This window comes from Lissotriton vulgaris, chromosome 7 (genome assembly GCF_964263255.1).
Source record: "Lissotriton vulgaris chromosome 7, aLisVul1.2, whole genome shotgun sequence".
Classification (NCBI taxonomy): Eukaryota; Metazoa; Chordata; class Amphibia; order Caudata; family Salamandridae; genus Lissotriton; species Lissotriton vulgaris.
In genome coordinates this window covers 16,992,289-17,007,316 of record NC_141695.1, presented here as the reverse complement: position 1 = coordinate 17,007,316, position 15,028 = coordinate 16,992,289, and the positions used below count along the sequence as shown (strand labels likewise).

Sequence of the window (15,028 nt, the reverse complement as noted above, 5' to 3'; positions counted from 1 at the left end):
TATGAATGTCCTACCACCTCCTGTGAAGTGGTGGTAAAAGAATAAGATTTTGCAACCAGCATTTGGTCGCAGACAATTAATACATACCAATCTGATTCGGTTACTAGACAGAACTTTCTAAATAAGCCCTTTCCAAATGGCGAATGGTTTTTGCCTGCAAACCTAAATTGTAATTCGGTAACAAGTTACTGAATTGCAATTTAGATTTGAAGTTAAGACAAATGCTTTTTTACAATCGGCACGATTCTGCGTATTGGACCCTTTGCGGCTTCAAAAAGGCTTTGTTCAACTGGCCCAAGTTATTTTACTTCACAGACTGTCAGACCCCTACTGCCCCAGTGCTTCTGTCAGGAACGTGACTCTAACTGATTCAAAACATATGCACACGTGTCTTTGTAGTGCACAAGATCAGATCTTTAATGTTGTTTGTGTTTTATTGTACATGCAGAAAGCTAACAGAGAAACTATTTTAATCCAATAGGTATTAAAGCTTCAGCAGAACCTGATACAGTGACGCCTGTGTTAAATCACCTGAAGAATGACACTGCTAAAAATGTAATGAAAAAACATGTGAAGGTGCAGCAGACACCACACTGGAAGCTACATGTGGTCGGAAACTAATCAGGAACTGAGGGATGAGAAGTTAACAGAATGTGAACATGGTTTGAGTCGCCCATCAATTGAGTGGTCACATCAGAAAACCACCTCCTCGAGGCAAGACAAATCTAATTAATTCTGGACTCTTTGAGTCTATATACCTTTCCTTCTATTACATATTAGACTTTATACTGAAAAAACACGGTGTGGGTTTGTTAATTGGTAAAATATCTCAACCAGCAGATAGTTATTTCTAAACATGAAAGATGCATTTGACTGTGAAATTATGTGAGTACACTTATGCAGGAGCGCTCCCTAGACATAGACAACGGATCTCATTAGCGACAGCCAACGTAGCTTACTATACACAGTTGGCAGAACTCACTATCCACATCCAAGTGAGCGTACTCTACACAGCAGATAGAACTTAAGGTCCAAAGAAGACTGAGCTTACTATATGCAGCTGACCGAACCTTATTGCATCTGGTTTCAGAGCCTAGTATCCACAGGAGATAGAGGTTGCTCCCTGTCATACGGTGCCAGAGCTCACTATTCTCTGCTGACAGGGCTTACCACCCATAGGTGACAGAGATTACTGTACACAAGAGATGCCGCTGAGTGAGCAAGTACATCAGTGCTCTGAATGTAGCAAAAGGTTCAGGTTTAGGCACCAACTAATCATCCATGAGCGAATACATACAGGTAACAAGCCATTCCAGTGCTCTGAATGTGGGAAAAAGTTCAGGTTAATACACCAACGTACTGTCCATGAGAGAATACATACAGGTGACAAGCCCTTCCAGTGCTCTGAATGTGGGAAAAGGTTCAGGGTAAAAAACCAATGTATCATCCATGAGAGAATACATACAGGCAGCAAGCCCTTTCAGTGCTCTGAATGTAGCAAAAGGTTCACTTTAAAGCACCAACTTATCATCCACAAAAGAATACATGCAAATAACAAGCCCTTCCAGTGCTCTGAATGTGCCAAAAAGTTTAATTACAAAATCCATCTGATCTACCATGAGAGAACACATTCTGGTTATAAGCCATACCAATGCTCTGAATGTGGAAAAAGATTCTGTCAGCGGGGACAGCTTTCTGTCCATGAGAGAACACACACTGGTGAGAAACCCTACTCGTGCTCCGAATGCAGCATTAGTTTCAGTGCTAAAGACAGTCTAACTAACCATGAGAAAACACATACAGGGGAAAAACCTCATCAGTGCATTGAGTGTGGGAAAAGGTTCTGCCAGAGGGGAAGTCTTACTGTTCACATAAGAAGACACACAGGAGAGAAGCCATATCAGTGCACTGAATGCGAGAAAAGGTTCCACACAAAGGTTTCTCTTATTAGACATGAGAGAATCCATACTGGAGAGAAACCTTTTTATTGCACTGAATGTGTCGAACGGTTTTATGATAAAAATGACTTGAGGAGACATGAAAGAAAACATACAGGTGAAAAACCATATCGGGCCAATAAACATGGTACAAACAGTGCTGTCCACAGAAGAACACATGTGGGTAAGAAGCTACATATTTGCAGTGAGTGTGGGAAAGGATTTGGGTGTAAGCCGAATCTCACTGTCCATTTAAGAATGCATACGGGTGAGAAACCTTATCAGTGCTCTAAATGTAAGAAAAGCTTTAATAGAAAAGGAAATCTTACTGTCCATGAAAGAATGCACACTGGGGAGAAGCCTTATCAGTGCTCAGAATGTAGCAAACGATTTAGTTCTAGTGTTAAACTCCGCATCCATAGTAGAATTCATACAGGTGAAAAACCCTTTCGATGCTGTGAATGTGGGAAAAGTTACAGTCAACAAGGGGATCTACTTAGGCACAAAACTATACACACAGGAAGAGAAAAAATACATCACTGTACAAAATGCGGGAAAAGCTTTTTTGACAAACGCTATCTTATTCAACATGTAAAAATACACACAGATGAGAAACCATGCCAGTGCAGTGAATGTGGGAAAAGATTTCGTGATCAAGTTTCTCTAACCCAACATGTGCGAACGCATACTGGTGAGAAACCATATCAGTGTGCTGAATGTGGAAAAAGCTTTGGTGTAGTAGGAAATCTTAATGTCCACATGCGTTGTCATAATGGACAAAAGCCTTATCAATGCACTGAATGTGGCAAATGTTTCCGGCGTACGCACCATCTTACTAGTCATGCAAGAACACATACAGGGGAAAAACCATATCAGTGCACTGAGTGTGACAAAAGCTTTAGCCGTAAATTCATTCTTACTCTGCATGAGAGGACGCACACTGGCGAAAAACCTTACAGATGCACTGTATGTGGAAAAAGCTTCAGTTATCAGGGAGATCTTAGGAAACATGAGGATATACATTCTGTAGAAAAACGTTACAAGTGTACGGAATGTGGAAAAGGATTTAGTCAGAAAAGATGTCTTACTTCCCATGAAAGACAACATATGGAAAGCATACCAAAGCTATGAAGTACAAAGAGCTAGAACAGCGGTTCTTAACCTCTTGACTTCTGTGGACCTCCACTTAATCTTTACTGGAATCCAGGACCATCCCTGAGTCATTATTGGAAGCCAAGGACACCCTGTCTAAGCAATTTATTAATTTGCTCCTAAAAATATTATACAAAAAAACAAGTATATAATAAACAAATGCTAAAAGAGTTCACTATTTAGTTTAATTCACATTATATAAAAATAAGTTTCAAATGTGCTTCTTTATTTGTAGATACTTTATTAATTTAAATTTGTTAATTTTAAAGTTAGTTAATTTTGTAAACATTTGTGCACCACCTCAGTAGGCCTTGGAGACTCCCAGGGGTCCTCGGACCACAGGTTAAGAATCAATTTATAATGCAAAACTGAACATTAAATTATTCTTATATTCGTGGTGCTGGAGAGCATTATCTTCAAGATTAACTTTTGTGTTGCTACATATTTGTATGGAAACTGTCGCATAACTCTAAGACAGTAACCCATTAGTAAGAATTGTATGTCAGGACCGGAGATTCAGATTATGTTTAACTTTCTTCCTTTTTTTTTTTATCTCAGCAGCCATTAAACCATCACAATCTTAAAATGCAGGACTACAGTTCCCATGAGTCCAAGTATAGAACTTTCCAATTCACCAATCACATCAGCTGCCACCACACAAGAGCATCCTTTAAGCAACAGCACTTCTCTTTCTTTGTTGCTCAGCAGCCAGATGAGTGCTCTTCCTTGTTGATGTTCTTATGTGTGACTAATGTGCGCTTATTGGCATGTTATTCCATTTTACTGCTGTGGGTTTGTTCCATAATTTAGTGTTTGTATACTGACCCACTAGCAGACTCGTCGAGGTTTCCTCATGTGTTATGCCCTTCACCACAGGTGCCTTCTGTGAGTGAAACACAGCAGATATTCTCAGTTGCCCGTAGGCTCATCTGCGCTATAACTCGGACCCCCGCGCTACTGGAGTCCAGCTAATAATCCTTGCAGGTGGCCCATTTCAATGGTGAGCTCGTAGAGCGTGGTTACACATCAGCACCACTAGTCGGCGCCAACATCAAGGAGACACTTGTACTCTTGTCTCGCTTATCTACCTATCCAATTGCAGTGTGTGAGTGTACGGTGCACGTCTACTCGGCATACTTGGCTGTGTGTAAATTAGTACTCCCTCTCTAAGTTACCAGTATTGGCTGCTACCGAGCAGGGTGGTGGGGTTGGGGGAGAGAAAGAGGCGGGATAAAAAAAGGAATTAAAGCACTTACCTGAATACCGCCGGCCGCCGCCTCTTCTTCATCCTCATCTCCGCGGCAGGAAGCATACAGCTTCCCAGAATTCCCTAGCCAATCACAACGTTGCCTTACAGCAGTGTTGTGATTGGTCTGAGCGCCGTGGTCCGGCTCTCAGAGAGGGACCAAGAGGGTGTGCATGTTCTCCACCCAGGCTGTACAATACAGCCTGTGGGGAACATGCAAAGTGTGCATGACATTTGGCCGGCTACACTCTCGTGTTCATTTAAGGTGCAGCCACCAGTCGTCCTCCCTCGATGTCACGGAGCCCGGTCCGGCCCTACCCTAAACTAACCTGGCTTCAACTGCAAGCTCAATACAAAAAATTAAATTATAATAACGGAACAGTATTATCATTTTATATTTTGTATTGAGCTTGCAGTTGAAGCAGTGGGTCTTTGCTCCTCAGCTGCTGCTGTAAGTTACCAAATGAATTGCCATATTCATTAGGGACAGTCTACAGAGAGGCGTCGCTCCTTGCTGATCAAAATGGACCTCAAACTGGGGGAACTAGGTATTTTGAAAGCAGGTGCAGTGGGGGAAGGCAGCCTCTTTGGAGACCCTTTTGTAAAAGAGCTATGAAAATGTGTTACCACCTTTTCCTCGTTGGACGAGGCCCAGCAATCTATGAAAATAGGTTTTGGTGAGGCTGGTAGAGGCAGGGAGTGCGTTTCTGGCTGCCCCTATTCCTCAGCCTCCCAAATGTTCCATTAATCCGGGTATACCGGTTTCAAAACCAGAAGCGTTTTGGAGGCTTCTTCTGGCCTAGAGGTGCAGACGCAGGGGCCGAGGAACATTGTTTGGTTCCACCAATGCCCCCGCGGAACTTCAGGTGAGGGATACCCATTTTCCCAACCAAAAGTGGGAGGGTGCCTGGAGATGTTTTTCCCCAAATGAAGGCAAATTACAATGGATGCCTGAGTGTTACAAACACTATCAGGTTTCCAGATGGAGTTTTACAAAATTAAAGTACAGCCCCGGAGTTTGTCGGAAGGAGGCAGCTACTTAATCTTTCTAGAGGTTGATTACCTACTACACAAAGGAGCCAGTGTTCCCTCAACTTTACACCATTGGGTTTATTAACAATCTTTTCTTTATCACAAAGAAAGACAAGGACCTTTGTCTGATGATAAACTTGAGGGAGTTCAACAAGTAGGTAGTTAACTACCACTTCAAGATGGAGAACCTCCATCTCCTCCGGGACATGCTACTTCCTGATAATTGGATTCCAATTATTGACCTCTGATTTACAATTTAAAAAAGTGAGCAGGCCAACTGTATGAATTAACTGGAAAAAATTGCATGTAAAAATTTAGAGCGTCGATGGCGTGCTCATTACGACCCCTCGATAAAGCTATTATATAAAGCTGCCCTAGCTCAATATCATGCACACTGTAAGATAGCCAGGGCTGAATATACCAAATTACCTATTGAGAATGCACAAAACCGTCCCAAGGCACGTTTTAAAATAGTGCAAGAACTCTCTGGTGCTACCTGTCAACCGAGAGCCCCATGTTTGGACTCCTCACAGTGCAATGCTCTGGCAGAATTTTTTATAAACAAAATAGATAACATCTATGCAGATTTCAAAGACCCAATTTTTCCTTCAATAGCACCTGAATCTCCCAAAATGATTTCTCACTCTGACAATGCTGTACCGGACCCATCTTTAAATGACACCTCTCAGCACTTAGTAAACTGGGACTCGCTCAACTTGTCAACATTACGTGAGATCTTTAATAATAGCAAATCAGGTTCCCCTCTGGATCCCTTTCCCCCACAAGTCCTTTTGACACTCGACACCCCCTGCCTCAATCTCATTCTGGAGCTCCTTAACTCCTCCCTAAGGGAAGCTAAAGTCCCCAAGGCATGGAAACATGCTATGATAGCACCCTTGCTGAAGAAGGCTAATGCGGATCCAGATGACCCTTCTAATTTCTGCCCAATCTCGCTTCTACCCTTATTTTCTAAAATCTTGGAAAAACACATTGTCACTCAACTCACTCACTTTACGGAATCAAGGAATCTCCTTCACACATCCCAGTCGGGATTTAGGTCGGGATTCTCAACCGAATCGACTCTTCCAGGGGTCTCTGAGACCATACGCCGACAAGTTGACAATGGGGAAACCGTGGCACTCATCTTACTCGACCTCAGTGCCGCGTTTGACACGGTTTCCCACCCCATCCTCCTTAACACCTTGCAAGTTTGTGGCATCTCTGGATCTGCCCTTGCATGGCTCAAAAGCTTCCTCAATGACAGAACTTTCCAAGTCTTCTCTTCCACATCCTCCTCAAAACCACATGACTCTCAATTTGGGGTTCCTCAAGGCTCGATTCTCAGCCCCATATTATTTAATTTGTAGATCAGTCCCCTTGCCACTTTAGCGGAACAAGCCGGGTTGACGATTTACTCATACGCTGACGACACCCAGCTTATTTACTCACTTTCCGCTAACGCACACTCTAACCCGTCTTCCCTCTGCTCCGGCCTTAACAACATTGCCAAATGGGTGCACGATAACAAACTTAAACTCAATGGGGGAAAAAACTGAATTGCTTCTGTTTGGTAAACACACTGCCCTGTGGGGTCCCCAACATTGGCCACCTCAGATGGGACCCACACCCTCTCCTTCCAAAACCGCTCGCAATCTTGGCATCATTTTTGATGACCAAATGTCCATGAAACAACAAGCGGTCAGAGTTGCTGCCACTTGTTTTACCATCCTCAAGTGGCTTAGGATGATCATATGGATGCTCCCCCAGGACACACAAAAAACCGTTGTCCAGGCTCTAATCACATCCAGACTGGACTATGGCAACATCTTGTACCTAGGAGCCTGTAAGGAAGTCACGAGGAAACTTCAAACAGTACAAAACGAAGCGGTTAGGCTGCTTTGCAAACTGCCCAAAAAATCTTCCACCTCCTCTGGTTTACGTAATCTTCACTGGCTTCGAATCGAAAGCCGCACAAAATTTAAAGCCTTGTGTTTCATGCACAGAATAAAATCAGGTAAAGCACCATCCTACCTGAGTACCCTTGTTCACCAATACTGTCCCTCAAGAACCCTCCGCTCCTCAAGCCAACATAAGTTTCAGGTACCCAGGATTAACCGAGCAAGAATGGGTGGTCATTTCTTCTCATACCTTGCCCCGTCCCTTTGGAATTCCCTCCCTATCTATCTTCGCACAGACCCATGCTACCTCCAATTCCGCAGGAACTTGAAAACATGGTTGTTTAACCAATAAACTTTCTATTAGGCCCTTTTGTCCCCCTACTGTATTCTCGCTTAACGTGTCTTTAGCGCTGGGAAACCTCCGGGTAGCTGCGCGCCCTATAAAAATAAATATAATAATAATAATAATGAATTCTTAGCACTTCCTTTCGGCCTCTCTTACGCTTCTTGGGGCTTCACCAAGGTCTTGAACCCTGTGGGCAGATTATAAAGTCCAGGGGAGTGAGACTGATAATCTACCTGGATGACATTCTCCTGTTAAACCGGACCTCCTCCCCCCACCTAGAACCTTTGCAGATGGCACACACACTGCTACTGGATCTCGGGTTCATTATCAATGAACAGAAATCTCAGTTCACCCTTTCACGATCAATATGCTTTCTAGATTTTCTCATAGACTCTATTGTTAAGAAAAGTGCCACAACTCACTCTGAACAAAGAATACTTATGTCTCAGATATCTTCCCAGGACAGTAGGGCTAATAGCGACTTCTTTTAAGGCAATGTTTCCTGGTCCTCTACATTATCGAGCCCTCCAAGTTTTAAAAGGTTATGTACAAACAGGTCTCTCTTATGCTACAAGGGTCCAGTTATTGAAAGAAGCCAGGTCAGAGCTCCAGTGGTGGATGGACTACATTGTGGTGTGGAATGGGAGCGCCATCATAGGCTCTGCTCTGGACATGGTGATCGTATCTGATGCATGCTAGTCTAGTAGGGTGGCCTGTTGCATGGTTATCACTACCAGAGGCCACTGTTCAGAGTATAAACGTGTGTTGCACATCAGATGCTTAGAACTACTTTCAGGAGCCTTTGTGGTGCGGTCACTCACAAGAGACAGTGTCCTGTTCCATCCTCCTAAAGATGGATAATTTATCAACAATGCAATACTTCAGCCACCTTAGCTGCACATGGTTCAATGTTCTGGTGAATCTTGATAGGGACTTATCGCACTACTGCCTGGACCACAGGATCTCAGGTACTACAGAAGATAAACTTGAAGGATTACAGTGCTTGGAAACTGGACCTGGCCATATTCCAGATGTCAATAGCAAGCGGGACAACTGTTAAGTGGGCCTCTTTATTTCGCATCTCAGTCACCAACCTCGCCTATTCCTCAGTTGGAGTTTGGACTGTCTGGCATTAGCATTGGATGCTTTCTTGCAGGTTTGGAGTCAGCTCAAACCATATCATTTCCCCCCATTGTCTATGATAACCAGGTCGACAGCGCTGGGCAGGAGACATTTGGCATCATTAATTCTAGTATCACTGGGGTTTGGGGATCTCAAGTGTGGGTTCCAGTTCCTCTGGAAAGTTCTTTAAATTTTTCAATCCTACTTCCCCAGAATCCGAACATTCTGATGGATGTGAAGGGCAACATACACCCGCTAGTGGTAAACGGCTCGCTCAAACTGATGACTTGCTGATTTGGGACACTCGGGGCTCTATCGGAACCGGCTTTGATCACATCAGAAAGGCGCAGGCAGACTCAGCTAATAAACAGCATGGCTTAGCTTGGCACAGGTGGTCCTGTTGGTGTGTAGGATGGGAGGTGGATCCTGTAGGGAAGGTTTAGTGCATATGCTAAACTTCCTGTCCGAGTTGTCACAGGTTGAATTGACTTATCATACAGTCAACACAGGTCAGAGATCATAGTGGGGTACGAACCTCCCAATGGGATTTCTGTAGGGGAACATCCCTGAGTTTGTCACCTCCTGAGAAAGATTAGGTTGTTCAGACCTGAGCGCAAGTATTCACAACTCTGGGATGTTAATGTGTTTCTCCCCCTCTTGGAGTTCTGGCAAAACAATAGATTTTTGTCTCGGAAAGGACTAACAGGTAAGCTTGCAATGCTTCTATACTTAGTTTTATGTAAGCGATTGGCAGTTGTCCAGGCCCTAGAATTTTCAACATGGTATCTCAAGCAACCGAAACCCATGCTAGGTTGGTTCATTAACCGGCCTTCCCAGACCTTTTGAAACCGTTTCTGCTTTGAAGCATCAGAGCATATAAGGAATCGACTGAAGATATTAGACCCGCAGGTACTAGACAGTTGCTGATCTCCCTGAACAACATTTAAGGCAGTGTCTTCTCCCACAGTTGCTAGATGGGTTACATGTGTAGTGTCAGAAGCAGTCATTGATACCTCTGTGTTTGGGGCCACACAGTGAAAGGTGTTATGGCTTTTAAAGTCTTTTTAATAGAAGGACAATTGGAGGATATGTTACGGGTATCTAACTGGGTGTCTGAATCCACATTTAAAAGATTTTACGTTAAGCCATTTGTTGTATCGGGTTTTAACGAACCTACATACACTGCAAATAACTCACGATACCTTAGAATAGAAGTTGGCACGGAAACTGAAATACAAAAGACAAGTTTATTAAGATCCCATGGGGTGGTGGTACATTCTAACAGTACCCTTCGGTAATGAAAGAAGTATCACACCGAACAGAAGGCACATGGTCCTTTTACACCCATACAAGGGTTTGGAAAGTGGGCGGCATACACATAAGACGATTTCATGTACATATAGGGACATTTTTGGAAATCATCCAACATGTGGGAGGAGTTCAACAACTTGACCACTTTGGGAAAACATCTTTCAACAGTGATCGATTAGTAACAGATGTGGGTTGTTTGCACATGTGCGAACCTTGACCATAAGCTAAATGTAGCCTGTTGCTGGGCAGACCATGCGGTCGACTAGCGAGGGGGTAGGACAAAGAGCGTGGTGACCACAAGGTAGTGTAGATACTCAAAATGGACGCCGTGAATACAAAATGGCCTCTGAAAACCGGCCAACATAACAATGAAAACTCGCGTAGCTTCAGCGAATGCTAACAAAATAGCTGCCAATTTACAACACAGTGATGGGTACTTCATCATTGGTAATCAGTAGCGTTAAACGAGCATAATCCGAGCCTCTGGTCCTGACATAGAATGTAAAATTTTGAAGCTATCATGAAGGGAGTTTTCAATTCTATTACGAACACTGAGGCGAGGATTACTCAGCCTGAGAGGCTACCACAGGTGTTTACCCTTCCTGGTACACTACGAGCATTCTGTTAGGATGGGTATTTCTTACCAAATTTTCAACATTTATCGAACTGTGATGGTCTCCAGGTTGTGACATTGCATGTAGTTTATTACATGGTTTTCTAATATGTTTTATGCAGCATTTGCGTTGTTGTATCGTATGGCATGGCTCTCTGTGGTAATTGTGTACTTGTTTTTCTAGGAGATGAACAGAAGTGAAATCACCATTGAGAAACTTTTATTGTTCAGGCTCTCGCACAAAGAAAGACGAAGTGCTGTTCCTTGGAGATGGTCTTGTGTGGTGGCTGATGTGATTGGTGAATTGGAAAGTTCTGGGCGTGTATTCATGGGAACTGTAGTCCTGAGGTGTAAGGTTATGATGGTTTAATGGCTGCTGAGCTCAAATAAAGGAAGATAGTTTAGCATAATCCTTGTTTCTGTGTCCTTAATAGAATTGAAACTTTCCTTCACAAAAGTTAGGAAAGTTTACATTGTATGTCACTATTATTTTCCTTATATTACTCTTGCGTTTCAAAAGAGAATCCTCATTGGACAGAAGGGAAAAGCATTCCGATTCATCTACAATGAAACCACTCCATTTGAGTGGTGGAAATTAAGAGGTGATTAATAATGTCAACATTCTCCCGGGAAAGCATTCCATATTTCAGCATTTCTGGACAGTACCATGTGATAGGCAGGTGGAGCCACTGACTCCAAAAGCCCATTGCAGCCACTTTGCCTCTTCCACCGGCAACCGTGCATGTAGGTGTCTGGAAGGAGCGAAACAGGATGCCTAATTATGGCATCCTCTCTACTAATAGCTTCAAACCTATGTGATTTGCCATACTCTGCTCTCTTTTGAGGCTACAATTATTTATTAACAAAATAATTATGTAACAAAAAGAGTTTATTTGTCAAACTTACAACAAAACAAGCTTTTATGAAATAGAATAGTAGAACTCACAACAACGTATATAAATAATAGTATGAAACCTAAAAGATATTTTAATGAGGAAGGCAACATTTGGAATGTCTTAATCCATTAACCAAGTTCATCCCTGTAAGTATGAACAATGTGGACCAATACATTGTAATACAATGCGGTACCATATTGTTAATCTATAACACGTATGTCGTTCTTTAGATCAGTTTGGTAAATGTTTGAACTGATCAAGCAATGGGCCTGATTTAGATCTTAGGGACTGGTTACTTCAGCACAAAGGTGACAGATATCCAATCGGCCGAAATATAAATACCATAAGGTTCCCGCCAAGATTTAAATCCAGCCCTATGTCTTGATAATAAAGGGCATCTGACTTGGATCGCGTCCACCTTTAACCTTCGTATGGATATCCGTTCTCTTGCAGGGTTTGAGGTGTCACTGATGTGTCTTGTTCATTTAGTTTCACAGTGTTCAATGACCTCCGTAATGAGCTCTGATGCTTAGTGGCAGTTTTCATGTAAAGGTTCTTTAATCACACTTACAAAACATGCTATCTTGTCTTATCTCTTTTCAAGGTAGCATCTGTGTGTTATCTCCTGGCATTTAGCTTTTCTTATCAGGTCTAGAGGCCTCTGTACAGTTTACAACACCCCGGTCTGCTTTCTGTATGTATAGTAACCATGAAGCCCCCACTGCATTGTTGACAGACTCGCACATGATATAGCAAAAGTAACACACTGTGTGTACTTTTCCATTTCTTTAGCATCTTTATTTGATTTCTGTGAGATATGTTACTGCTTTTAGTTTCTGTAGAGATGTTTGGTTGCTGACCGTGGGACTGCTGCATATTATGACTGCTAATACCTAAATAATAACTATAATTCTGATGCATAAAGTTTATGCACAGGTAATGCATAATAAACCACTGACTGTTGTAAAATATAAAATATGAATAACTGTGTGTGTCTGCTATTTATAGGGATCATGAGAGGGGTGTGTGGTGTGTATACATCTAAGGCAAAGTGATGTAATAGTGAGGCCTGGTACTAATTTGAAAAATAATGCTTAAAAAACTAAAAATAAAACTCTGAAATTTACCAGTTCTACTTTATTGGCCTAACTATATCTTGAGTCCCCCACAAGCACTGCTTATGACCTCACCCATTACAACACTCATTATCTGTTAAATGACATCGCTGGTGCAAACACAAAGAGATGATGGATGGAGCGCTGAAACTTTTCAGACACTCGCCCCCAGTCACAGATCTGGGTTGAATCCATCAACGTTCTTAAGCTCACTTCGCCACCCCAGTTCAGACCCAGCATGTGCAAATCAGTCTGGACCCTGTGCCTCTTGGGAACCGTCCAGCCCGAACTGCCAATTCAGGTCAGGTCTTCCCTGGACCGGAAACAAGCATCTTGGGACCTGTTTCGGGGTAACACCGTGTTGTAATAAGTCATGAAAGTTCAGCAGGAGAATGAGTTTAATGCATAAACATATCACCATCAACTCTTCAGTCAGGGCAACTGTCAACCACACGGAAGGTTTGTTCAGTGTCCTTCACTACAGGAAGATTCCATAGGGTCGGGAAGGGGGGGAATAGTGACAGGGAGAATAACGGGAGGAAGGAAAGTGGAACAATCCACACCCGAATGCAGGTGAATTACAACACATTTCCTTATCAATACAAAAGTTGATAGACAACAATCAAAAACTATAAACAACAATATTCTAAGATACTTTGAGAGGGATACTATAGACCCTTAGCCTGAAAGAAGAGAAAACAAACAAATATCATATACGACAAAATAAATAACAAAAATATTTCACAGTATATACATAAAATGTGGAAGGAATTAATATATTTTGAAGTCTTTGTGCCAAACAGGTGTATGTCTTAATCTTTTGATTATATGTGTTTCATGGCTATTGTACTTTATGTTATCTTGTTTAGGCGTGAGTGGGATTGAGATGGGGCAATGCGTCATATTCTTGAATTTGGAGACCTTGTCCATAAATAAAGCCTGACCATTTTCTAATGTGACTACATTTCTTCCTTCCCACTTTATTTTCATTGGTCTGGAGAAATGACTACCCCCCTTTTTTAGGTCTTGTCCTATTCCATTCCGCAAGGAATGAATAGGACGAGACTATTGGGGCTAAAATAAGAGCTGAACTAGGGTCTTAAAAATGCGGATTTCCAGAAGTGCATGTGGTCTCGTGACCGCGCATTCCCCACATCAAAGCCATCACCCTCCCTCCCACAGGCTTCCCCAGCGTGCGCAGTGCGCGCTGGCCTCACTTCTCCTCCCCCTAATTGCATTTTTTCACGGCCGCCAGGCTGTGACCTACATCAAAGGGTTTGGCTCCCCGCCCCCTGCTTCACGGGCGCTTCTCAGGCCACCAGCCTGCCCAATGCTTGTTTTTCAGTCTATTTTGTTTCCCACACAGATGGCCCCCTGCCTACCCACAATGGTAAGCGCTTGTTCTATCTGTTCCTTTCCAGGGAGTCCGACTTTTTAAAATGCAAGGCACACGGCAATGTGATTGGCTGTAATAAAACCCCCTTTCTGAAAACCGATGCCAGTGCAAGCACGCTCAGAGGTGTATTATGTGTCTTCAGGCTGTGTGCACTACTAGGCAGTGTGCCCATTGCACATAGCGCTTGCACATCACACAGAACAGAACCCGTACAAAGAGATCTCTTGTGCTTATCTGGGGCAGCTAAAGGCTCTGGGAGCTGCCCCTGCTACATTGACGCACACTGGAAACAGACTGTCCCTTCTGCAGTGACAGCACACTGGTAGCTGTAATTATTAGTCGTATTAGATTTGCATCGAGTCACTCTTCTGATATTCCACTTGAAGCTTCTCTCATGTCTGTGGTATTAGGCCGGAAACACTCTTTGACTGCACTTTTTCTTTACAATGTGACCTGCACCAGACTGTGTATATACTGTAGTGACCGCGCAAGGAGCTAGCCTTTAATAGAGTGATGTCACACTGGGTGCTAGTAACCCACACTGGGAGCTAGTCTTACCCCAGCAACATTCTACCGGGAGCTTGATTTTACTGCAACACGAGCACACTGCCAGCTGCGCTCACTCCAGGCCAATCACACTGGGAACTAGCCCCTGCTACAGTCACTGAGCACAGGATGTTGTCCCTTACTGCAGGGACATCACACTGAGAGCTGCACTTACGATAGTCCATCATACTGAGAGCCCCTGCTGTAGTCTCCAGACAGTGACAGTGGTCTTTACTTCAGTGATGCTATTACTGCAGATCATTCACCGACCTAAGACCACCGTCCACCTTCACCCCCCATACCGCCATGACGGACTAAAGAATCTTGACCTATGAAAGTCTGGTCCTCAGGGATGTCCTCAAGGCTTGTAACAACAAGAAATACGTGAAACACAACGTCACTAAGGAAGAGCGAGCCG

At 43.2% G+C, this 15,028-nt stretch overlaps 1 protein-coding gene and 1 long non-coding RNA gene across 3 annotated transcripts in view; both read left to right on the top strand.

Moving 5' to 3' along the window:
• LOC147700529 (uncharacterized) overlaps nt 1-12,490 on the top strand; it is a 41,879-nt gene extending 29,389 nt beyond the window's left edge. For both annotated transcript variants that reach the window (XR_015297391.1, XR_015297390.1), the window contains exons 4-5: nt 482-714; nt 10,842-12,490. This is a non-coding gene — a long non-coding RNA (uncharacterized LOC147700529). The remainder of the gene's footprint in view (nt 1-481; nt 715-10,841) is intronic.
• Nucleotides 769-3,138, top strand: LOC147700530 (uncharacterized). Its single transcript, XM_086929686.1, has one exon. The coding sequence runs from the start codon at nt 1,206-1,208 to the stop codon at nt 3,066-3,068; it is 1,863 nt and encodes a 620-aa protein (XP_086785812.1). The 5' UTR covers nt 769-1,205; the 3' UTR covers nt 3,069-3,138.
• Nucleotides 12,491-15,028: the final 2,538 nt, after the last annotated feature.